Here is a 25,271-nt window from a genome sequence, read left to right as displayed (position 1 = left end):
CAATGTTAATATACAGTTTTTCCTTAACTTACATTAGTGTAACTCACCAGATGTTACACCTTATATATTTGTCTGGTACAAGTGATTATAAAGAAGACATTTGCCAGGATTTTACCAGATTAACTTGTCACTCTTATGGAAAGAAAAATTGCAGTACCCAGCGATAAAGCAATACTATACTAACTATGCACTGTGACTAACCTTGTTTCTCTGTTTAGTAGAAAAATGATCAAATTCAAATTCATGTACCATGAAATATATGTTATTATCAATATGGTATAATATTTATATATGATAACTATATTGATGTTCATAGTTTATATGACATTATGTAACATGTTGGTTGTCGTAATCATGACGTTCTTTTATTTTCTTTCCTTCTTTTTTTGATATAGTGGAAAACAGGTCTCAGTTTCTACCGAACAAAGTCAGGCATAGCGCTTTCCATCTGTGTAGCTCGTGGTGTCACACTCTGGGAATGACTTATGGAGCCGTTGACAGAAATCCACCCTTTACTGATGAACCCCCGACTATCTCTGACCTGGAACTTGAGGCTGTCCAAGTAAGCAACATAGTTCTTCCTTCTAACCTTACATTATCCATACATTTTCTAGGCTTTTTGCCAAAAGTTGATATTCATTTTCATGAGTAATTTGTAGATGGCAATTGATTTCTTGAATAATTTGCTTTTATTTTTCTTTCCAATTTCCTTCTCCTATATTTTCTTACAAGGCCATGGGATCTCTCTTAGTTTGCGGAGAAGTCTTCGATGCTCACAGCCTGTGTCACGAAGGTCAGATATATTCCTGGCTGAATAAACTACTCAAGTGTAAGGGAGATGAAAGGGTGAGTCAATAAACAAACACAATAGTGAATATTACAAAAATTAATTTACAAATAGTTCAATTATTAACTTAATTGTTAACAACTTCTTTTGGAGAAGTGTATGCTCTATTTAAATAATTTAATTCATTCATTTAAATGTGTAAGGGCTGGATTGCTCAGTACGGTAGAGCACAGGACTCGAAAATGTCAGGTCACTTGTCCAAATTTTGTTTGATAAATATTTCTTTGTTTCTTTGTTTCTTTTTCAATTTTTATTTTTGTTTCATTAATTCCCAGTCAGTTTTCCATCACTGATTTAATTGATATATTAATGAACTGTCTGTCATCTCTTTTGTCAAATCCTTTCACAGATTGCCAAGCTGGGGAGGGAGACGGTTAAGCTTCTTCTAGAAAACAACTCTCACCTCCCTGAGGTACTGGAGATGGCTATCAGCAAGTGCTACACGGAGAGCAAACCTGTAGCAGACGGTTACTTTCAGGCTATAGCAAGCATACTAGCCGATGGGTATGTGGTCACCATGACAACTCATTTCAGTTCATATACAGATCCAAGTATAGTTTTTTTTTTAATCCTAGGGTTACTATTTATAATCTCAAGAAAGGATGATAAATTTACCATAGCCTGGGAAGTGAAGGCCATGGGGGGGCGGGGGTGGTGGTATGAGTTGAGGGATTCTCCCTTTCCTTTGTGAGAGAAGAAAGTAATGCCTTTGAAGGGTACCCATATAAAAAATATGAAGTTAAAACACTCAATCTCAAGTTGATTGATGAACTGTTGCTATTGACAATATGCCTCTCTGTGTTCAAACTTGGAGTTGCTATATAGCCAAACTGCCAAGATGCTGATGCCAGTCATAATGGGAAAACATAGGAAATGTGTGGGGAAATCCCACTGTTTGGTAGTTCATTTGTTTTGTACTCAAGTACTTTTTGATACAATATTCCATATGATCAGATTGACATCCTTGATTAAACTTGTGTCTTTATACTTTGTACCTCTCCTCGTCCCTCCTCCTCCTCAATTCCCTTCTCCTCCTCCTTATTCTCCTTCTCTTCATCCTTCCCCCTTTTCCTAACTCCGTCTCCTGAGGCTAAGGAAGCCTTCTACAAGTTGTTTTATAGCTCCGTCAGTGTCTACCCCTGTGATCTCCCATCTCTACCATCTGTGTGGTTCTTCCCCTTTTCCTCCTCAGTCTCCTCCTCCTCCTGATGCTGAGGAAGCCTTCTACAAGTTGTTTTATAGTTCTATTTTCTCCCCATCAGTGTCTACCCCTGTGATCTCATCCCTACCATCTGTGTGGTTCTCATGAAGACTGGTGATGCAGATACCACCATATCCTCTATAGCTCTCAGGCTCCTTCAAGTCCTGGACAGGCGGTTCTTTCCGGATAACAGCACAGAGGTCTGCTTGGAACCCACGCACGGTAAATCGCACAAAACCCTGGCTCAAGAACTCGCCAGGCTACACCCAGAAATCACTCTGTGGATGTTCAATGGTAAGTCAAATGATAATATACTATTGTCTTCTAGACTGCTCACTAAAGCTATTGTCTGTTTGTGTGTGGGCCTGTGTGTGTGTGTATACACATTTATATTTGTGTGTATTTTGCCTTCTGTTTTATATGTATATATATACATATATATGTATGTATTCTCATTACGGGAAAATGTTTTGATTGGCTGAGAGTGTCAGTAGAGTTTACAAATTACTGTATACATGTTATTTGTGTTCAATTTTTTTCCATTCCCTTCTCAGAAATTACGATGAGATTTGAGTCGACCACTGAGATGGCCGGTCACTTAGACTCTTCGCCGACCATGTCCAGGAAGATCCTCTTGGAGATTCTAATACCTTGGTTGTACAATATAGAACTGGTCGACTGCGATGTGGAGAACGAGGCTCAGATCAACATGGGCCTAGGGCGAGATGATCTGGCCGAGGACCAAGACGTAGGATGCCCGCAACGTAAGACCGGCTGGGGGTCTAAACAGGCCACGCAGGTGGTGCTCAATAATTTGCTGTCCATAACCCAAGAGGTGAGATTGTAGTTTGTAGATTTCTACTCCTCCTTTCCATACACCCTATAGGTTAACAGGGGTACTTTTACAATTTCAATTTTTATAATAAAGTTGTACTCCAGAGTAACATATAAGATGATTCCTTTTGTGTTGATATTTTTTACTTGCAATGCTATATTTTCTCCTACAAATAGACATTAATTTTGAGAAAAAAAGAGGCCATTCTGTTTCTTCATTTCTGATTGTCAAATATAGTATTTTGGACACTTACTGACCTCTCAATTATCATTTCCTGTAAATGGTAAACTTATATATATATATAAACATATTTTTTCCCCTCCTTTTATGTGAATGGTCAAAAATCTATTATTTTCAAAGTTTTTCCTTTTTTTTGCCTGCTCTTGTCATCACAACAGTTAAATTCACCCATGCATATTTTACTGTTGACAAATTGCCTAAATATTGAAACCATACCACCACTTTTATCCCACAATTTCACTGAATCATGGCAGAAAAATGAAGCCCAACATAAAAAGAAATAACATCAATATTTCTTTTCCTTTCCTTTCCCCCCCCCCCCCATCCTTCCACATAGAAGAAACACTTCGGTTTCCATGCAGCCAACTCCCCCGTACGAGCGTATTTAATTCTTCCGTCTGTTTCTATCCTCAGTATGGAGACGACTACCCGGTGGAGATTGAGTCAGTCTGGGTCGGTCTTTGTACCTGCTGGTCTAATAACATGAGGGTCATCTTGAACTACCTCCTTCAGTTTACGGCTATCATCCTCAATCCCGACCTCTTGCCATATGTAAGGCAGCCTCTTCTTCTCTTCATTCTCAGCTCTAGAATCCTAATCATCCTCTCCCTCCCCTTCTGATGTTTTTTTTGCTTGACAGTCAACAAACTTTAAATGTTATTACTGTGGAACCAGTTTTTTTGTCTATTATATTTGAAAATCTAGGTGTTTGGGAAAAATTCTTAATTTTTTGGCAAGGTAGTTCAATACAACATCTTTACAGTAGCATAGTCAGATTGAAGATTTTCTTAAACAGCTATTATAATGAAATGAAGAAATATCACACAAAAGTGGAATAACCGTCACAATGGTTCAGGCAATGTTCACACCTCCAGTCAATAGGCCTGGAGATTCTGTCCTGGCTCTGTGTATATTTTATCCTCAAGAATTTACGTGACTGATTCACTGTTTAAAAGATATGTGAAATGCTGTCATTCCTAAGACGTTTCACACCCAGTCCCTGGTTACAGCAATATGAGCCCTCTAGGTCAGTCGTCCAAACAAGCAAAGTCCATGCTGCTGCATCCCTTGACTGCTGATAGAAGCATTCGCAAGATTTTATTATTACACCCTATTAATAATATGGGGGAGATGGACAGTTCCCAGATTCTGCACCGTTTGAAACATTTCCTTCGGCATGCAAGTTAGCTTGATAAGTTCATTGTCTTCCTGTAAGAATAGTATTAAAGATAGTCATTCCTGATTGAACTCATCTTGTCTCTCCCCTCTGGTGTAGTTGAAGAGAATCGTCCGTTACATCGCAAGAGCCAAGACCAACGAACTGATGGAGCTGTTGATGAAGGAGATCCAGTCAGTGGAGGTGGTCAACTATCAGGTGGAGCGGTTGGAGGAACCGCCGTATTTCTCCATCATTGACCGTTCGTCCCTGCCTCACAGTGAGAGTGTCTCGTCTCTCGACACCATCGATAAGGACCACCCCGAGCAGATGCACGTGCGGGCGCCCTCAGGCGACAGTCAGAGTGGATTCGAAAGAAGGGGCAGCAGCGACGTTCATCAGGATAGCGTGGCTAGCAGCAAAGGGAGTGACAAGGGTGTGAAGACGGATGGGTAAGAATTAATGTGTTACGTTAATCTGCTTGACGTCGCCATGGGGATCTATCGGAGATTATCATTCTTTAAAGCAGTCAAGTCTTAAGTTAAAAATAGAAATAAAATCATTGTATATGAAAGAAGGGGCAGCAGCGACGTTCATCAGGATAGCGTGGCTAGCAGCAAAGGGAGTGACAAGGGTGTGAAGACGGATGGGTAAGAATTAATGTGTTACGTTAATCTGCTTGACGTCGCCATGGGGATCTATCGGAGATTATCATTCTTTAAAGCAGTCAAGTCTTAAGTTAAAAATAGAAATAAAATCATTGTACAGTACAGAAAAGATAAGAAAGAACCTCTTTGATCCACGGCGTCAGTCCTGTATAGCCTGGTCCATTTCTGAGACTGTTGTGTAAGGCCAAGTGTAAGAAGGACACATGTATGCTTTTTTTATATAAACACATCACTATATATATTCTCTACACTTTACAGAATTAGTCATGCATAACATAAAGCAGATAGCTTTGTCATTGTCATGTCATCAGATACCACAGAGACACAAGAACCAGATACAAACAAATAGGACAAAAATTGTTTTTTTTTTTAAAAAGATCTTGCATTTGATAATTACAGTTTTACCCAAGACCAATCCTCATATAGTGGTATCTAAGATGTCTTGTATGTTCCATACATTTGTAATTCTAGTACAGTATTCACACTGTATATATTTCCCTGCTAAATGTTAAATATAATACATTTGTTACCTGTCTCGTCGTTAGTGTGTGTCATGACCTTTTTCCTTGCATTTTGCTTTTCAGTCTGGCAAAGAGTGAAAATTTTAGCCACCACCAGAGTACCAGTTCCCTGACCACCACGCTGACCAGCAGCTCCTCCACTCCCAGCAGTGAGATAGCGGCCATCTTGGATCGATCCAAACCTCAGTTACCGATCCTGCAGGAGGTTGACCTCTCCAGCAAGTCAGAGCAACAGCTCTTAGACGACGATGACCTGGATGGAGTCGGGAATGACGATAGCTTCCTCTTATGGAGGCAGGAGTCTAAGGATGGACTGGTGGCCGTACGGATCCCTCTCCCTGTGGACATTCACTGTGGTAACCTGAGTGACCTCATTGAGAACCACGATATACCACAAGGAATCCTACACAGGTATGAAACCACAAACATCGTTAAGATGTTTATCACCGCTACAGTCTCCTTTATGTATGGCTTACAGTCTCCTTTATGTCAGTGTCACCGTTATCTACTGTGCCCTATTGGACACTCTGACACAAAATGTACTATGTAATGCCAGTTTATAACATTAATGTCCTCATGTGCCGCCTTTTTCAAAACTGCAAGAAAATACCTTCGGAGAGAAAGTGGGAAGAAGGAATAGGAGGAGGATGGAATATGGGGCAGTGGAATTTTTTGGTTGATCCGTTGATTTGGTTTTTATATATATTCATAAATGAAAGGCAGGGAGGTACTGTATGGACTTGTTAATTTTTCGTAGAGATCTGGTATCAAAATTAAGATCATGGACAATCTTCCTGTTAGAAAGTTCTTTTTGTTGTTTTGAACTCAGTTTCTGATTACCAAAAGGGCTTCTTATAACTTTCAAGAAGGCCTCTATGTGTCAAGAAAATGTCAGTATAGGCTAAAGTTTGTGTTGCAAACATGCTGGTTGGCTAATATTTCCATTAGCAACGTTTCCTCAAATTACACAATGGCTAACAGTATAGGCTAAAGATTTATTGCTACAGCTTATCGATAGGATAAATGATCACTATACAGCAGTAACAGACATCTTCAAACTCTTGCATGGGTTGTTGCAGTTGTTTGGAAACAATTTGGTAGAGTTTCTGTTGCTAGAATTTTGTTTTCGAATTTGGGAATTAAGAAAAGGTAATAGCCCTAATATCTATAGTGCAACTGTAGCTTGAAGAAACCTAGTTAGTCATTAATAGGAAATCTCTAAGTATTAGTTTTGATGTTCTCAGCAACGGGAACGAGATCAGCTCCTTTGTTTTGATTTTTTGAATCTCAAAGATCCAAAATATAAGAAGAAACTCTTTGTTTCATACTAAAACACACACACGCACCAGATTATTTACCAGATTCACCAGTAAAAGCTGAAAATAACTTTTGAAAGCTGAAATATTGAAAGAATATTGGAAATTGAAAATATATAACACATGAATTTCTGTTGGACATTAAGGAATCAAGTTTAATCTTATTTCTCTAATTTTTTCAGGTGTAATTTAGCAGTCATGTTACTGACGGACCTGGTCGTGGAACAGCTTCATCTTAATCTTGGCAATCACTACTTACCAATTATTCTTCATACAGTTTTTCTTGGTAAGTTGAAAACCTTTTGTGTTTACAAAGCAGCTGGTATGGTTTACTTAATGAATTGGACTGTGTAGTATTGTTATCAGTCCTCCATGTATGATTTCAAATTACACTGTTGCATTGTGGGTAGCTCCATTGACAATTTCCCCAGGCTTGGGTAAAGAGTAAAGATCTGAGCGTTGATAGCCATATTTATTTCAGAATATAATTTTCAGCTTTCTATATTTTCAGTTGCACATTTTTCTTTGTCCCCCACCCCAACCCCCCCCCCCCCCTCTTTCACACACACCCCACATGTCTTGGTGAATTTAACTGTCATCTGTACTGTACCAAATATGCTAAAATGTGAATAATGGTCACCCATCTTTAAACTAAAGCAAATGATTTCACTGCCCCTATCGATGATTTTTCGCAATATGAGACGTCTTATTGTCCACTTTTAAGTGTCCTTGATGTCTGGGAATGATTTTGATGGTCGGAGCCTAGTTGCAACCCAAATTATTGATCATTTCATAGAGTTTTTAATAGGATAACTTTGAGCAGAATGTTAGTACTTATATATGTTATTTCCAATAAAAATTGGCAATTTTGGGGGGTTAGTTGTCATTCTATAGCTATTCACCTTTCATGTTTGTAAATGCCACTTTCAGACTAAATCAATGATGAAGTCAGCTCCTTCAAGTTCAGGCCTAAATGTTAAAATTCCATCTCTTGTTTTCTAAATTCTATCAACAGAGCCCAAACAAATATGCTCTTTCAACTTCATACCAATAGCCGAGCCCCCAACAGATGATATATAGCTCTGTCCGTTGTTTTCAAATTTGAAGAGCTTTGTAATTGTTTTATTTGAAGCCATGAGAGTGGTATGATTTGCCTATTGATTTCTGTGCTGCTTCTGAGGAACTGACGTAATAGGCTGAGTGCTAAACTAAGTAATCCAGCCACTTTGATTGATGAGCCTCAGATGTTGAAAGGGTCAGTCCTGGAAAAGTAAAAAAGTGGTACAGAAATACAAACTGGACTGACATTCGGTCTTCCCAAAAGTCATCTTGTATGAAACTGCAAATTTATATTCTGATCAAGGTCTTACAATTTAGACCCATTTGTTACTCTCCCAGGAATGGACCATTCTTGGCCTTTGGTCTACCTCCACTGTAAGCAGCTACTCTTGAATCTGATGGTGATACTCTCCCCTCACGGGGACCACGCTGGGGTGGCCAGGATGCTGCTCCGTAACCATAGCGTCAGTGATCTCAACATACTCTTCGAACAATCACCACAGAACACCAAAGTTTTTAACTTCACTGGTGAGTACAATACACTGGTCTGGATGGAGATTTGCAACCAATTGTGGTTTCTACGGAGTCATTTACTGACAGTTCATCGAAAGTGAATGTTTCGTAAGGTTTCATGTGTACGCTTTTTGCTACAAAGCTTTCCTTGATTTCAGTGAAAGTTGTTTATTTGTAAGCAACTGATTGCTTGCCTACATGCTCCTACATTGAAATACCATTTCGTTTGTTACATATGTAGGCTCTGGACTGCAAGCAGCTGTGTCAAGGGTCACATGTACAGGCTTTTGATCACAAGAAGTAGCACCATTTTTTTTTCCATCTCAAAATCTAATAAATGCCACAAAAATGTTGGTAGCTTCAATATTGATTTGTCATGCTTAAATATGCAACTTGATTTACATCCATCATAAGTGTGTGTTTCTTGAGTTTTAAAGTGTTTAAGCTGATCTCGGTAAGTAGGTCACAACTCCGGTAGCATTACTCTAATACAGTGTAGGCATTGTCATCAAGCAGAGCCTAACTAGTCCATTCATTAAATTAATTTACTCAGGTATTTGTATCTTCTTTTTGTTTTACCTCCCAGGTGCACCAACCCCCATCCTCATACACCCATCCGAGTCCCCAGGGGAGTCCACGGACACTTCCCCTCTTGACAGCGTTGCCAACGTGATGGGGGCCTCCACCCTGTCCCTATCGAGTTCTGGAAGTGTCTCCACCGTGGTACCCTCTTCAGGAGGGGGGTCTACCAACTTCATCAACGGAGAAATCAGGAGCGAGGAAGACGCAGCTAAAGCCCTTATGGAATTTCTCGTTTCTAGGTATTTTTTTATGATTTTTCATTGGTTTCATTTATTTCAGTATAAATATAAATTTATAAAGAGGATAAGAAGTACATATATAAGGATAGGGACAGGGTGTACAGTATGTCACAGCTGTGTCTGTCATTCACTGTCTTGGTTTGTCCTGTTTGTGTCCATGCTTGTGTTGCTATGGAAATAATACCGAGATATTATTACAGTAAACTGGTTGTGCACAAACCATATTGTAAAGTTTTACAAAGTTTTAATGCAACAGTGGTGAGATATTTCTTTGCCTTGCAAGTAGCTAACAATGTGGTGTGCTGGCTAAATTGTTTAAAAATAAAACTTCTCTACTGATTGTTATATGCCAGAGCTAGGCTAGGTGCATCTACTATGAAGAGTAAGGTAGATGTAGGCAAAATCTTGATGTGTATGTAGCTGATAGTCTGTTTTAATGACCAATGAAAGTATAACTTTTGCCCTTATTCTTATGTGTCAAGGTAAAGCTAGGCTAGGTGCATCTACTTTGAAAATCAAGGTAGGTATAGGCAAAGAGTTAATCTGTACTAACGTACTAAACAGCTTTTTGCCATTTATTCCAAACGTAATGCTTCTCACTTACAATGTATGTTGTGCTCTGGTGACATGTATATGTGTCCGAAGACAACACAATGGAGATGCAAGAAATCGCTTTGACATATCACCATGGTCAAAAAGCTAATGAACTAATGGTTATAGTTATTCAGAGGACAAAAAGAATTAATCAGATTATACAAAGAGGTAGAGAAAAATAGTAGAAACAGTGCAAAGTTATGAATATATGAATTTATGGTAATATTTCAGATTTAATTCATTAAATAAGAAAATATATTTGTATAGTTTTATAGCTCTTACTTAAAGTCAGCCAGGTTATGCTGCTGACAGCTGCTGACAGCTTTTATAGAGGAATTTATGCCAGAACTGTAAAATCTACTGGGACTCTTATCTGCTGTGATAAATTGCACTGGACAACATTGATATTTCCACACAAAAATTCTTTAGGGATTGTAGGATGAGGTAATGAGCTTACCAACATATTAACCCATGGTAACCTATGTATCAGTCAGTAACTATGGTAGTAACATAACCAAAAACATCCGTCACTTTTAGGAAAAGTCGGCCATTGTGGAGTAGCGAGGAGATCACGCCGAGGTGTCTATCGATCAAGAGTGCGGAACAGATGTCCACATTCTTGCAGCACGTGGTGAGGATCTTTCAAAGTGGTCACCGTGGGGGATTCTTGGAGCAGCGATGGGCGGAGATTGCCCTCCAGCCCGCCCTCCAGGGATCCTCTAGACACTATGCCGGCAGGTCCTTCCAGGTAAACCTTTACGTCCTTACTAATTGTGGCATCGCAATGAACCAGTTATGTTCAACCAGTTGAAGTAATAAGTGTTAGGTGCTGTAGTTCACAAACATGTGTAGTAAGGTCAAAGGTCAGGTCAAGTAATGTAAAGCAAACACTGTTACATTTGTACTGTCTGCCTAGGAAAGGCAACAGAATGTTTTTAAATTTGTTCATGTTAGGTGATTGATTTGCTTGGCTTCGTATCTCAACTGCATGTCAACAAGAATACACTGATTTCTCAGTTTATTTGCTCCTTTAGTTTATAAATAGTGAGAGATTTAGTCAAGCTCGATAACATTGCTAATATGGGCTAGTTTCCAGACCATATCACTCACAATATGATGGTGCACATGTGAATCTTGAATAAAAGCAAGGGCTTATTATAATCATTGATCTGTAGCCTCAGTTCATGCATTAAGAAACTTCTATCTAACGTCTTGCTGCCGTCTTTGCAGTCGTAACATTTCTTATTTCATAACTTTGTCAGATTTTCAGAGCTTTGAATCCAACTCTGTCCTCAAATTGGTTGTCTGACATTCTGAGAAGATTGGTGGAAACAGTGACTGAGCAGGGAAATGAAACACAGGTTTGTCTTATTAGTTCTTTAATATTCAGATGGAATTTATTTTTATTTTTAATATCTTCCATTTCCCAACCAGCTGGTTGTTTTATCAATAACATGTTCCATGTCTGATCCCAGATTCTCTCATCACATAAATAGTCATATCAACTCTCTCTTGAACTTTATTGCACCTCATCTTCTCATCTAAATATGTCAAAAAGCTGGTAAGGACAAAAGGAATTTTAGCATCGATTTTTATAGCAAAACAAGGCTAGGTTCGATACATCTGCTGTGAATAATGTGGTAGGTCTTTGCTAAATGGTGCTCATGTGGGGCTTTGAAGAGTAACAGTCTTTCTCAAGGTTTCAAACGACTGTTTTGACACTTATGCAAACAGTAAGCAATACACCATGATTTTTCATGTTGAGAGTATATATGTTACAAATATAATCATCCGCTATAAGAGAAAATAACCTCCCTTGCCCCATCCCACTGTTCCCCTCTCCCACTCCCCCCCCCAATACTCCATCACTCTCCATTGCATCACAGGCATGAAGAACAAATGACCATGTTGATAGCATTTAATTCATACTTGAACGCTCTTCTCTTTCATTTCTAGGGTTATGTCAGCGAAATTCTGCTGACCTTGGAGAACTCAATCGATACCTTAGCAGCAGATCTGGTCTTCAGCGAACCCAGGGAGAGGAACAAGTCCACGGCAGGTCGTAAATCGGACTACCGTAAAAGCACTAGTAGCTTGTACATGATGTCGAGTGGTATGTACGATGGGGTGTCCAAGACACGGCACCCCACCCCCAGCATGAACATAACCGATGTTGGCAGCACAACTCCTACCTCCCCTCCGCTTGTGACCTCAGCCAGTCATGCAGGTACTAACACTTTATACTAATAGCCATGGACAGAAAGTACATAGCCCCCTCCCTACCTCCTTCCCGCTACTTTAAAAAAAAAACACCCTCCATTAATATAGTATATATCCAGATTCACAGAGATAAGAACTGAAACTTTTAGTTGAATTCATTCTCTAGTTTTCTTTAAAAATGTAGTTTACTAGAAAAATGACTTTTTTGAGTCTCTTTGGGAAACTATTCAGTTTCGTTTTGAATAGGTTGAAAGGAAAGTAGAATCGTTTTTTATTTTTTGTGTGGGGGGGGGGGAGGAAATATCTGACCTCTTTGTTCTTGGATCCATATCACATAGTTAAATTGATGCAAATTTGAGGAACATTTCTTGGCAAAATTCATTATGAATATATTAATCTCTGAGACTTGTTATCATTAAGTTAAAGCTTTCTTATTATGGGAGATTATAGGCTTGTGCAAAACAAGGCTTTATAATTCCATCACAGTTGCAAAAAAAAGGAAGAAAACGTTTGTATACAAGCAGATGCAGTACTTTCTGTCCATGGTGCCTGTGCATGTGTTCTTTTGTATTCTAACAATATAACCTGATTGAATGTTTATGTTTGCAAGCACAACATTATTATTATTTATACTTACAATCTTTGTTTTATTGACCTATTTTTGTATTGTAATGACCCACAAAAGTGAAACTGTTCTGTCTAATACTCAAAATATTCTAACAAATGTTTTGTTCCCTCCGTTTTGCAGAGGTGTGTCCTTCACATCTTGATTTCCTCTGTCTCCATTTTTGGAAACAATGAAAGCAAGAAAAATTGTATTAAAAAACAAGCAAAAAAGAAAAAAATTTGGTGTGAATGTTTCATTAGGTAGCTCAGTCAGTCTTACTTTAGCTTGTGTATCTCAGAGGTCGATCCATGGTCCTCAAATGTAAGAGAAACGGAAAAAGAGCAAAAGATGTAAAGCATGTCAAATATGTGCATCTACATTTGACCATCTTCTGTGATAAATATTACTGATATTCAAAACGGTTAAAAAACAAAGAGCTCTTTCTTGTTTCTACTGGTTCATACAATTTCTAGTCTTCATACAAAGAGAAATATAATCATGAGAATGCAACATTTGTCAAACACGCTTCAGATCGGTTTAAAGTGTAAAAGAAAGAGAGGGCTGTGTGTTCCATAGGTAGCGTTCTGTTTATAATGTTGTTGGAACCCTGTGGTGTTGTACAGGCTCTACTTTCTCACTCCTACCAGAAATCTATCCGTTTTGAAAGGAAATCTTTTAAGGTTATGACTGTTTACAGTTGAAATTACACTTAAGACCATCCAGTGTATTCGATGCATCAGTAAGAAACTACGCATTGCATCATGTTAAACTGTTGCTTATCTTTTAAAGGATGGTTTACGTACAATGGGGGAAGAGGTCATAGTTTGAAAAAAAATCGTTGCTGAAATATATTTGCCAAAGTATTAAAACCAGCCTATACACAAATGGGACATATACCCTTGTGCCTCAAAGACAGAACTCTTTTCTATATAACTTTGAATTTCTGATTAAATACCCGGTTCTATGTTTGTTTCGTTTTGAAGTGACTGCTATTCTGTTCCATTGCACCCCCTTTTAATATCTAACCTGCATGCATTTTTGCAAAGTATTACTGATGACTAACACACACCTTTCTACCCTAGAAACCCACCCTCAGACATTACACTGGCCAGCATATGCTACCCTGGAAACACAACCTCAAACATAACACTGGCCAGCATATGCTACCCTAGAAACCCACCCTCAGACATTACACTGGCCAGCATATGCTACCCTGGAAACACAACCTCAAACATAACACTGGCCAGCATATGCTACCCTAGAAACCCTCAGGCATCACACTGGCCAGCATATGCTTCCCTACAAACCCACCCTCAGAGACATAACACTGGCCAGGATATGCTACCCTAGAAACCCACCCTATATATATACATACAATTCTGAAAATTCCTGAATAGCATTTATCACAGGAATGGAATATCATTTCCTAACTGATCTTTGAGTAAGATAATACGAATAAGGAAGCAAGAGGTATCGTTTTCCTTTGAAGGTAACTAGCCAAATATATTTCCTCTTTCAATTCTGTTTATCTGTTTCAAAAATAACATGCATAAAGAGCAGAGCAATTATTATCTAGAACACAATACAAACCAGCGCCCTTAGTGTTACAAGCACTGCACACTGCCGATTCTAACTGAGGGCGATCCCTTCATTCAGATATAGCTTGGCATAATGTATTACTACCATATCACCTAACCCCTGCCCCCCCCCCCCACACACACATTCACCCTTCTATGTTAACTTAGGGGGTTTAGTTGTACCACTGATACTTTGCAAAACTGTTGCATGACTGACTGTGGTATTGTCTTCAGTTACTATTATTAGCAGCACCTGTAAAACTACAGACATCCCATATATAACATTAACAGACTGAACCTGCTCTGTTGTCAACCCTCGTTTAGCATATCTTGCAATCCCTTTGGCATTCTTAACTGCACCCTCTCTGTATTTTACGATTGTCTGAAGAATTTGTGTCTACTTTACGACGGGGTCGGAGCAAGCATGCAAGGTATGGTGTTCATTTGTAAGTCACAGCCCTGGAGCAAGGTGATTGAAACTTTGAATCATTGGTGTCATGGTGCCCAACAAAATATTTGGGTTTTTTACACCTGCCAGGACCTGATGTGAGCAACTGTTCTGAAACCAATATCAATCCAGTGGTATGAAATGAGAGGAGAATCTACCAGCCTAGCATATTTATACCAAAGTATAAATTGCCTAATCATAGAAATATTTTATTGATAATATTATTTGGCAGGAATCAAATTCCTCTTTGGAATCTGGTGGGAAGAGGTGTAAAGGGGCGTGTTGGGGAGGGGGAGGGGAAAGGAATGTTTCTCTACTTAATGCAGGTAGTAGGTACCCATTCCAATCTACACCATATATATAAAGTGATTGTTGAATAAAACTGTAATAGTACCTTTAGTAAACCACAGAAAGATATTTCTTTCTGTTGTATCCATTCTACTTTTTTCTTCAAAGTCTGGCTTAATTCTCTCAGTTTTAATCTGAAAAATAAGTGGAAAATTAGGACCTTTATCTCAATAACTAACAGTTGTGAACATTTGAAAAGGTTAAAGTAAGTTTAAGCCATTATCAAGAAGCAGAAATAGTAATAGAAGTTTGGTATTGTAACCATAGACTTCTGAGACAATATCAGTTTGTGATACTCCATGCTAGACCGTTCATCGGATGAACCGTATGTAGTCCCTATTAAGAAGCACCAAAACATACAATTATGTAATTATGCTGGCTCATACATTTATGAGTAAACATTCCACAACAGCTTTGCTTAGTCTGAATTGTATCATAGAGTGTCCTTTGATTGTATATGAATTCAGCAGTTGTATAAAAGTCTGTAGTGTGACTGGTTTATTAGTGCGTAGGGAGTCAATAATCAGTGAGTTACACATGCCTGTAATGTGATAAGTTTATTAGTTGCTACAGAGTTATGCTATTAATGAAGTCCTGAATTGTATCATAGAGTGTCCTTTGATTGTTTATGAATATTCAGCAGTTGTATAAAAGTCTGTAGTGTGACTGGTTTATTAGTGTGTAGGTAGTCAATAATCAGTGAGTTACACATGCCTGTAGTGTGTTATGTAACTTATTAGTTGCTACAGAGTTATTTTATAAATGAAATCCTGAATTGTATCATAGAAATGTCCTTTGATCGTATATGAATATTCAGGAGATAAATGAGCGTGTAGTGTGATTGGTTAATTAATTGGTAATGAGATCATTTATTACATAATATAAACCACCCTAGGCATTATCAGCAAGTTAAATGTGACTGTAGCGTGATCTGTTCGTTGTGTGGTAAAGTAACTTAATATGTCAACAAGTTCTTTTGATTTCATTATTTGTTGAAATTATTGGTAAAATTATTAGCAGTCCATATCATGTGTTGTTGATTAAATATTTATAAGTCTTATCTAAAGTAAAAGTTACATGATTTATTTTCTTGTTCACTTATATAGTAACACCAGTTAATGATTGTTCGCCGACCCCAACCCCCCTTCCCACCCTTTATCAATCAAAACATTTTTATGCATCTCAACCAGATTTGCGGAGCTACGGAGATCACCGGGGAAGGAGTGCCTCGGCAGTGGATATAGAGAAACCATCCCGTTTCCATGGTAGCAGGTCTCGTAGTTCCCAGTCACTGAGAAACCTCTGTGATCCGAATGTGGAGGAGAAATTAAACATCTTGGTTCCGTTATTCTGGACATTTGTGTCACTGCTGGAATCGGATAATGAATTTGAATTTTACCTAGCACTTCGATCTCTTGACAAGGTAATTGTGTTTTTCCCCGTTCTGTTGAGTGTTTGCTAATGACTGCATTTGTATTACCAATGTGTACAGTATATAAAGTCGAATATGTGTGTTATCTCACATATAGCTTTCAGCAAATAATGTATTCATAAAAGTATGCACCTTTTGATTTTGGGTTGTGGAATGGTTTTGAGGTTTGTCCAGAACTATTTTGAGTGTCTTATCTCTTAGAAAACACACTTAGGAAAAGATGAACATTGGAACACAAAAATTATGATTGTCAAAAAGTTCATCTGTGTTTTGCATATTTGGTCTTTTGTGTCGAAAAAGGGACGGAGCACCCTGTTAATTTAATGTTCATTGTTCTGTGGGATGCTTCATCATGTGTGAGAGAAAGGGTACACATATGCTACCTATGACATTGTGATATATATATACATACTTTCTGTTGTGTTCTAGACTCTTGGTTAACATTTGTCTATGTGTGTGAAATCATGCACTGCACTGGAAGTAATAAACATGCCCAAATAGTCTTTCTCCCTGTGCGAGATGAACAATCATCTTTGGTGCATCATTAGCAAGTTTTTTCCCCCCCCCCCCTTAAGTTTCTAACCCTTCATTGAGTCACACAAAAGACAAACATTTTTGTTTGTGTGTATGTCAGCAGCAAGCACTTCTAACCGAAGTCATCTACCGAGCAGTGCAAAAAATAAAAAATTTGTGTTTTACCCTGATATATGTAACAATCCACACCTGTGACCTAATTGACCTTCTTCTCTTCAGCTAGAAGTTTACTTTATTCTGGATCAGTTTTCCAATTTTTTAAGTTTTTTAGTTGTCGTCGTCACTTTCTCCTTCCTCAGCTGCTTAAAGTTCTACCACTCGATAGACCGGAAGTAAAGAAGAAACTCGAAGAGAATCTGGAAAAGTTGGATTGGAAACAGTTTCCTGGGATTCAGGGTTTGGTTCTCAAGGTAAATATAAAATATGACAAGGAAAATTTCCTTTTGTCATCCTACAGTGGAATACATTTTTGTAATTGTAATCTTCTAGTTTAAAGCAGCTTTCAGAATTTTTCCAGTAACATGGCGTTTTTTATAATAATATGATGTAATACTGTTGACTCTTATGCCTTCTTTTGACTTCAGATGTATTTTTGTGAGTTAGGTAGTAAACATGAAATAATTCTGACTTTTTTAATTGTTTTCTATAATTTTATTAAATTTGTTTTGCAAATTTGGTTTTCATTAGAATACAGGTCTGATATATCCCTGTTTTGATATTGTCATTCTCATAATGAATGGTCTATAAATTCGAGAGGTTTTTTTTAAGGACGTGATGATTTGAAGATCCATTCATAGTGGTGAACGTGTTTTCTGTCCTCACAAAGCATGTCCTCATAGCTGAAATGTCCTCACAGCTGAAATGTCCTCAGCTGAAATGTCCTCACAGCTGAAATGTCCTCACAGATGAAATGTCCTCACTGATGATGTGTTTGTTGCATTGTCATTAGACACACATTGCTAAGATGGTTCTCGGTTTTGTTTGAATACGTCCCTGACTCTCTCATTGCCGCTCCTTCTTGTGCAGTTCAGGACAACTTTGGAAATATTCATCGGTGATGGAGATGAAGTTGGGAATGCATAGATCATTTTAGTAGAACACATGACTTTTATTCCTATAAAGATCACCTTTTCCTAATGGTTTCTATTCAAAGAGTGCTCCACGTTTTCCATTTCTTTGATTATTCTGTCAGGAGTTGTGTTTCTTTTCTTGCTGTATTAAATATACACTTTATTTTCAAGTGAATCAACAGTCGGTAATTTTTTTTTTTTTGTAATCATCATATCCAAATTTATCAATGAATAACTGGACATTTTTGGTCTTATTCTATTCCTTTGTTTTTCAATCGCATCCAGGGTTTCACCTCAGCCATCACCATTGATTTAGCCCAGGTCCTGATCTCCAAATTGACGTTACACTCTCACCTAACGATCGTGGACCCGTTCAAAGCTGCCGGTTTCCCTCTCAATGTGGTGGCTCTGCTACCATACCTCATCCAACACTATGACCAACCAGACAAAATGGCTATTGAAATAACGTACAACATTGGAAAGGTAAGAACCCACATATTCTGTACCCACACACAGTCTGCGAGAGGTCTGTTTCGGTAAAACACAAGCAGTAGAACATTCGGCGGGAGGGTGGGTTTCTCAGTGATTATTTAGTCCTTCGACGAAAAACAGGCGTACATTAACTTTTGTAGTAATTCGTAATATTTTTTCAAGGTGGTCTCAAAAAACTGAGAGGCGACCACCTCACAAAAGGAATACCAGGGGGAAACCCTGTTTACTACGGGGAATCCTGTAAATTCTACCTTGAAACCGACAGTCAGAACATTTTGGAGATCCTTTCCAGAATTTCACACTTGTACCTTCCTCTTTGACTTGTCCTGGGATTTATCTACCTTTGAGTCTTGTTTTTCGTCTTCTTTAGGTTTGTCAGAACGACCGTCATTCCCGTATTGCCCAGCTGGCAGATGTCCTCAGGATGTACAGGGAGAAGACCTACAACAAGAAATGTTCCAGTTGGGTCGGCGTAGTTTGCAAGTATCTCCACGAGGTTTACTCCCAGTATAGCATTGCTATGATGACATTCTTAATAGAGGTAAGAGAACTCTCCCCCCTCCCCCCCACCCCTCCTAGAAAGAAGCGTAGTATGTTCACTCACACCATTTAATCTTGGTTTTCAGTGTTCTTCCCTGTAGTGGCTTAGTGATGTTGTTGTCCAACTATTGATAAACTCTTCTCAGTAAATTTAGTTACGCCTGATGCAAGTCCTACTTATGCTATGCCGTGCACACTGTCTGTTGTATTCAGATTGTCAGACCATATTTAGGCTGTGTGACTTGACCTGAACTGAGTAATTGTGAGTATATATGGTAATGTTGCCGAGGGGATAAAGGCAGAGGCATTTGAACCAATGAGGCTTAGCAATCGGGAGGTTTGGGGTTCGATTCCGGGCCGGGTCATAGTAAGGTGGGTTTTTCATCCAAGAGCAATCTAGGATTTTCCCATCTGAAATGACTTTCTAAATTGAAAAAGAATCAAAATTTGAGTTAAAATGTTGAATTGGAAGCCACCCGACATGTAAGTTGTAATCCATAAGCCCTTGGGGGCTTCTCCCACATTCGTGGTTGCTATAATGGCATTGAAGACTTGCCCCAAACCGTGTGCCGCACTCTGAAAAAAGTAAACTTTCCGTTGCTTGCCAGTGAAGTTTTTTTCTTGTTGCTACAAAATGCAGACAGTAATGAAATGTGATATTGTTATCTTTTATCTGGACCTGAGATGTCCATCGCTGCTATGTACACTGTGTTGTATTGACCATAGCTGCATGTACTGACTGTACACTAGTGTCTAATTACCGACGGTAGCAAGCTGTGTATCTATTTTCTGGGATCGATGGTGGCGTCTAACACTTCTGTTACACCTCATTCGAAACTAGATCAGATTACCGGCACTAGACATTTCTTCGTGCGCGAGTCTGCACTCCCTTTAAATGTTGTTAAAGTAACTGCCTGATTATTATTATTGGTTTCGATGATAATCTTAACCTTTAATAACCCTCCCCACACAAAAAACAGCTAGGAGAAATCTGTTTCCTTAAAAGTTGTATCTGGGTGCTGTCATTTTGTAAATATGCGATGTCTTAGTGCCATTAGAATCTGAAACCTTTCACTTTCTCTTTGTTCTTTTAAATTCCAAGATAAAATGGTTTAACTCTTGTGACATTGAAACTATTGCCATCACTAGATTGTGTTAAGGAGCCTCAATATATAACGGATTCAACATTTTCAAAACACATCTCAGTTACAGAAAGGAAACGTTGTTATAAGTAAAGCAAAACCTTAGAAAAATGTGGCATGTGTGGTTAATTGGTTTAAGTATGGACTCACTCAAGTCTTAAGCCTCGTCTGTGAAGAAATATAAAATCTGTGATACCTCCCAAAATGGAATGAGATATTTCTTTCTTTTTGTGGGGAAGTTGTTCATGACATTTTCCTCTTTCATGTTTTTCTTTATTTCTTGTTTTTTTCTTTGTTTGTTTTTGATAGTTCTGTATATCTCTTGTTTACATTCATTCATCGGTCTCATCGATAATTCTTATTCCTTATATTTTTTCAGGTGTTAGAGAAGGGTCCCTCCCAGCATCAGGGAAGCGTCCTGCAGATCATCGATAGAATGTTATATAACGTAGATCTGATGGCCGCACCGATGCAACAGGTCAACAATAACTTACTTCGCATCATAACCAAATATGTACATGTAAGTGACATCACCGTCAACTCTCTCTGTATCTTCCTTATGGCTTCATTTTTAATAGTGCTAGCTATTAACATTTCCTCAATAGTGTATGTTTTGGACACCTGTATATTTTATGTGAATACTGTTGAGAACACAGTTTGATTAATAACCAGTTGTCATTAATACAAATTGCCCGTACCAAGTTACACACACACATACAGAAGTGATAGAAACATACTCCTAATGTCACATGAGTGACAAATAACCATCACAGCCAAACATTTCCTCGAAAAGATATGTGTAAGTTAAAGGGCATATCATTTCTCCTCCAAGGCAAACTGAAACTATACCAGATGGATAGACTATTTAAAACTTGTTAGTTGCACAACTCTGTAGTAAATGCTCAGACAAACGAGGTATTTCATTTTTGGTCAGCTGTGTGTTTTAAAGTTTTTGTATATTTCTTGATACTATAAGGGCAGTGAGCCTTGATGACAAATTATTTTCTAGTTGACAGCTGAATGTTCAAATTTTCTTGATACTACATGGGTAATGTACCATTGAACCCCTAGGTGGCTTGCAAATTATTTGCTTCAAATGTGCAAGCAGCAGCAGTTAACCAAATACTTTCTATTTGTCAGCTGTTCATTCAGAAGTTGTACATTTCTTGGTACTCTCTCAAACAGAGGTACTATGGACCGGGAATTTGTTGATTAAATGCTTAAATGCTGAGACATATGCAGCTAAGAGGGGAGGGGGGGGGGGGGTGGTGTGTCCACTCCATTGGTGCCCCTCAAATGAAATTTGCACTCTCCAAACCATAAAAAAGCCAGGAAGATATGCAACTTTTCGTTCTACTGACTATAAGTCATGGAAATGATGGTAAATGGTGTCAGTGTACATAACCCGCATTCTGTGCCCCCCCCCTAGTGTTGATCTTATTTGCTGTGCTACCCCATCACACTTCTAAATATCTGGCGACACCACTGGGCACATGAGTCAGTTTTTCTCATTTCAAGCTTATGCATGACTTTCTGCTTCAGGGTAAATATTGGAGTGATTCACTAGAGATACTGAAGACCGCCGTGAAGAAGACCTCAACCATCGTAATACCCGAGACCAAGAGGCGGGGGATGTCGATGGATGCCAGTGTGCACAAGAAGGATCTACCAGGGAGGACCATGGAGTTTACTTTTGATGTCTGGAAGGTAAGAAAGAAACTGAAATAACCTTGTTAACAATTGTGAATCGTCTACAAGGTCCCACCCAATATACCATGTATCTTCATGATTATTTCAGTCGGATATATGTTAGGAATATCTGCAAATTTTGTAGAAAACAAGCAAAGATTTGTTGTTTTGTTTCCATTGTGGAGCTGATGTATTTTACTAGAAATATGCAGTCTTGTTTAAACTTAAGATTTGAAATAAAGAGTTTATGGTATTGAAAGATAGATATGTGCAATACACTACTTGATTGCTGCCTGAATATTAAAATGAACAGGGAGTGTTAACTTTGTATCAGATCACTAAGCTACACCCATCATGCTCTAAATTTCAAAGGAGGGTGGTCAGTTCTGAGTTTCTTTTTTGCTTTTTGGGGAAGGGGAGGGGTAGGTTGCAATCTTTACCTTGGGGAAGGTAATGCAACATTTTGTGTAAATAAAATCCGGCAATGAGGCACATACCTGGATTCATTTGATTCATTACATTCAGCACCAAGTTCCTTTGTCTCATATTTTGGACAGGCAGTTAGACCATTGCTGATTGGTTGATCAATGGTCACATGTCAGGACTAGAGCAGCGAAATGGTTTCATTAAAAGCAGAACAAAAATCAATCCCTTTTGTGCAAATTTTGATATTGTATTACACAAGTTTATAGCTTTAGTTGTAAGGATTGTCATTGCATCAAAATCACTGAAAATTTCTGGTTATTTTTTTTCTCTCTTCCTTGTGGACATTGGCTATCATGACAATGAGTGAGAATGTATGTAGAAGCTGGATAGCCTTATGCTAGTTTGAATTCAGATATAAATGCTTAAAACATGAAAATGTATTTCCTAGTCCTTCCTGCAATTGTATGTAAGCTGATTGTCTTAAGTAATGGATTTCTGTTTGCAATAAATATGACACATGAAACTATTAATATTCCTTGGTCCTCAATGTGACAGCTGAATGGAGGGTAGATGGTTGGGGGGAGATATTTTCTGCCAAACTGTAAAGACTAAATCCTCAATCTGTTTAATAATTTCACTTCAGTTGTTTTTGATAAAAACCTTGTTTTACCCTCATTGCCTCAAATTTATTATTTAACTCCTTTAAGTCCACAGTTCCTCTATGTTTACAAGGGTAACAGAAGTAAGCAGTCATTGGATCATTTTCTTACCCTGATATGATAGCGTATGATAATTGTGCAGTGCTCCAAACAGAAATGTCATATATAAAACAAAATAACTGCAAAACAATCTTTTTTGTGTTGTTTACCTTTCAAATATATAATATTAAGCATTCAAGGTTTCTCCCCCCCCCCCCAAAAAAAAAAAATCCACCTAAATGAATTGTGCCAAGCAGAAAGTTTTCTCAGTAAAAGCAAACATTTACTTATTCTCGTAAAAAATTCCTCAGTACTAAGTAAATCAAATATGCAAGTTAGATTTAAATCACCTTGAAAAACACAAAACCCTAAAATGTTATCACATTTAACAATAACTATTAAAAGCACAACTTTCAAAATTATTAATTTGTCTTTAATACTAACATCATCTTTATTTTTGGGGATAAATCTCTGATTTTTGCAGACAATTGACAGTGATATGCCACATTCTGTGAGTCTTTTTATTTTGATATTCTGTTTAATCTCTGTTCTGCAGTTGTTACCCTTTTCTTCTGTCTTCCTTTTCCTCCTCTGTAATGCCGTTGTTGTCTTCGTCCATAGTTACCGCACCGGTTTATGTACTCTTCCATAGTTACCGCACCGGTTTACATACTCTTCCATAGTTACTGCACCGGTTTACATACTCACCGCAATTGGTTGTCCTCTTGGTCTTCTCATAACCCTTCCAAATCAACATTGTTATCCTTGCTTCAATCACAGAGCCCTTCTTTTCTTCGCTGAAGCCCAAGTACAAGTAGAATAAAATTAAATGTCTTCACCTGTGTACAATATCCTTAACAGTGTTAAAGTCAAACTGGTTACAACTGGTAATCAGTTTGTGGAAAGCTTCTAGACCAAAGAATTTGATGGGGTGAAAGATCTTCAGGAATCTCTCATAAAGTCACAGTTTTTGAATATGTCGAAAATTTATAAAACGGGAATTTTATTTGTCGACCACTATGGAGGTGTCCTCTTTTGACATGCACAGACGTTCTGATCAGTTGTAAGGGGGAGGGGAGGGGGGTGGTTCGGTTGTTGTGACTTGGACACAGTGACGCTGGTAAATCTGTTCAGCCGGAAACACCCTATATAAGCTCTGTTAAACACCGAATTATTGGATGGCAAAGTTAGTGCAAGGTTTATTTAATTAAATAAGGTTTCTGTGTGAAACATGTTTTTGTATCCTTACACATCGAGCACACAAGCTTCAGGCTCATAGCGTAGGGGAGGGGGGGCAAAGTGGGCGACCAGCCCTCCCCCCCACTTGAGCATATTTTTTTATTTTTTTATGATATTGCTAGTAATTTAAAAATAGAAAATGCTTAGATGCAACTTACAAAGCTTGGGAAGTGTCATTTTAAGCAATCTGGGAGGCTTTTTTGCCCCAAAGTTCCTTCTACGCTTTGCGCCAACCCATGGTGGCGCTACACTTAGATAGTTTTTCTACAGGCTACGCCCCTCCCTTGGCAAATTCTTCGCTACGTGCCTGACAAGCTTCACATTTCATATTGAATAAATGGCGGCAATTAGCCTCTCTGTCATGAATGAATTTATTGTGTTGAAACACACTTTTCATGCTCTTTGAAAATTACAAAGTTTCACAGAAAATTTTTTTGTTGATAAGTAATGTAACAGCTTCAAACACTTCTACAAGGTCCTACATCTGGTTTCGTAGAATGATGACATAAGAAGGTTTACTTATTGATGTTCTAGCTGACCGAAATTCCAGATGTCATCTCATCAAAGATCATTCATGCTCTCAGTTAAAAGTTAAAGAACAATTAGTTTGTGTAATTCAGTAGTAGGATTACATTGTTACACAGCTTAGCAGTTTACTACTGATAAAGCAGTAGTAGGATTACATTTGTTACATAGCTTAGCAGTTTGCTACTTATAAAGCTCCTAGTATGGTCACAACTTGAGAGACTTCAAACTCTGTTTTCACACAAGTTCTTAACTTGATTAATTTTTCTAAATATTGTGTAGAAAATTTAAAGTTTGTTAGATGCAAGAAATCTAGAACGTAATTGTAGGTGTAAATAAGCAAGCAATTTTGAACCCATCTTTTAGTGCATTTTTTAAGTACAACAACTGCCGCTATTGATATTAGCTTAAGACTCATATATGCACTTCAGTGGGAAGCCCTTTGATTGTTATAGGTTGCGAATAAAAATACCTTAACAAAAAATAGAATATGCATATTCTATTTAAAATGTA

The 25,271-nt window shown here is 38.1% G+C and overlaps 1 protein-coding gene across 6 annotated transcripts in view; it reads left to right on the top strand.

The window, feature by feature from the left end:
• LOC139980297 (protein furry homolog-like) overlaps positions 1-25,271 on the top strand; it is a 67,972-nt gene that overhangs the window by 21,267 nt on the left and 21,434 nt on the right. For 3 of the 6 annotated variants that reach the window (XM_071991848.1, XM_071991847.1, XM_071991846.1), the window contains exons 22-42: positions 396-562; positions 733-846; positions 1,197-1,351; positions 2,110-2,342; positions 2,603-2,883; positions 3,538-3,675; positions 4,400-4,731; positions 5,532-5,879; positions 6,967-7,070; positions 8,183-8,371; positions 8,943-9,177; positions 10,309-10,519; positions 11,034-11,132; positions 11,728-11,998; positions 16,162-16,394; positions 17,237-17,347; positions 18,293-18,490; positions 18,870-19,040; positions 20,561-20,701; positions 21,724-21,888; positions 23,479-23,505. In XM_071991848.1, the coding sequence (XP_071847949.1) occupies positions 396-562; positions 733-846; positions 1,197-1,351; positions 2,110-2,342; positions 2,603-2,883; positions 3,538-3,675; positions 4,400-4,731; positions 5,532-5,879; positions 6,967-7,070; positions 8,183-8,371; positions 8,943-9,177; positions 10,309-10,519; positions 11,034-11,132; positions 11,728-11,998; positions 16,162-16,394; positions 17,237-17,347; positions 18,293-18,490; positions 18,870-19,040; positions 20,561-20,701; positions 21,724-21,888; positions 23,479-23,505 (3,923 nt within the window). The remainder of the gene's footprint in view (positions 1-395; positions 563-732; positions 847-1,196; positions 1,352-2,109; positions 2,343-2,602; positions 2,884-3,537; positions 3,676-4,399; positions 4,732-5,531; positions 5,880-6,966; positions 7,071-8,182; positions 8,372-8,942; positions 9,178-10,308; positions 10,520-11,033; positions 11,133-11,727; positions 11,999-16,161; positions 16,395-17,236; positions 17,348-18,292; positions 18,491-18,869; positions 19,041-20,560; positions 20,702-21,723; positions 21,889-23,478; positions 23,506-25,271) is intronic. The other 3 variants (XM_071991850.1, XM_071991849.1, XM_071991851.1) reach the window with 2 other exon arrangements.

This window comes from Apostichopus japonicus, chromosome 14 (assembly GCF_037975245.1).
Source record: "Apostichopus japonicus isolate 1M-3 chromosome 14, ASM3797524v1, whole genome shotgun sequence".
In the NCBI taxonomy this organism is placed as follows: Eukaryota; Metazoa; Echinodermata; class Holothuroidea; order Aspidochirotida; family Stichopodidae; genus Apostichopus; species Apostichopus japonicus.
The sequence above is the reverse complement of the archived record's forward strand: the minus strand, read 5'-3'. Positions and strand labels throughout refer to the sequence as shown.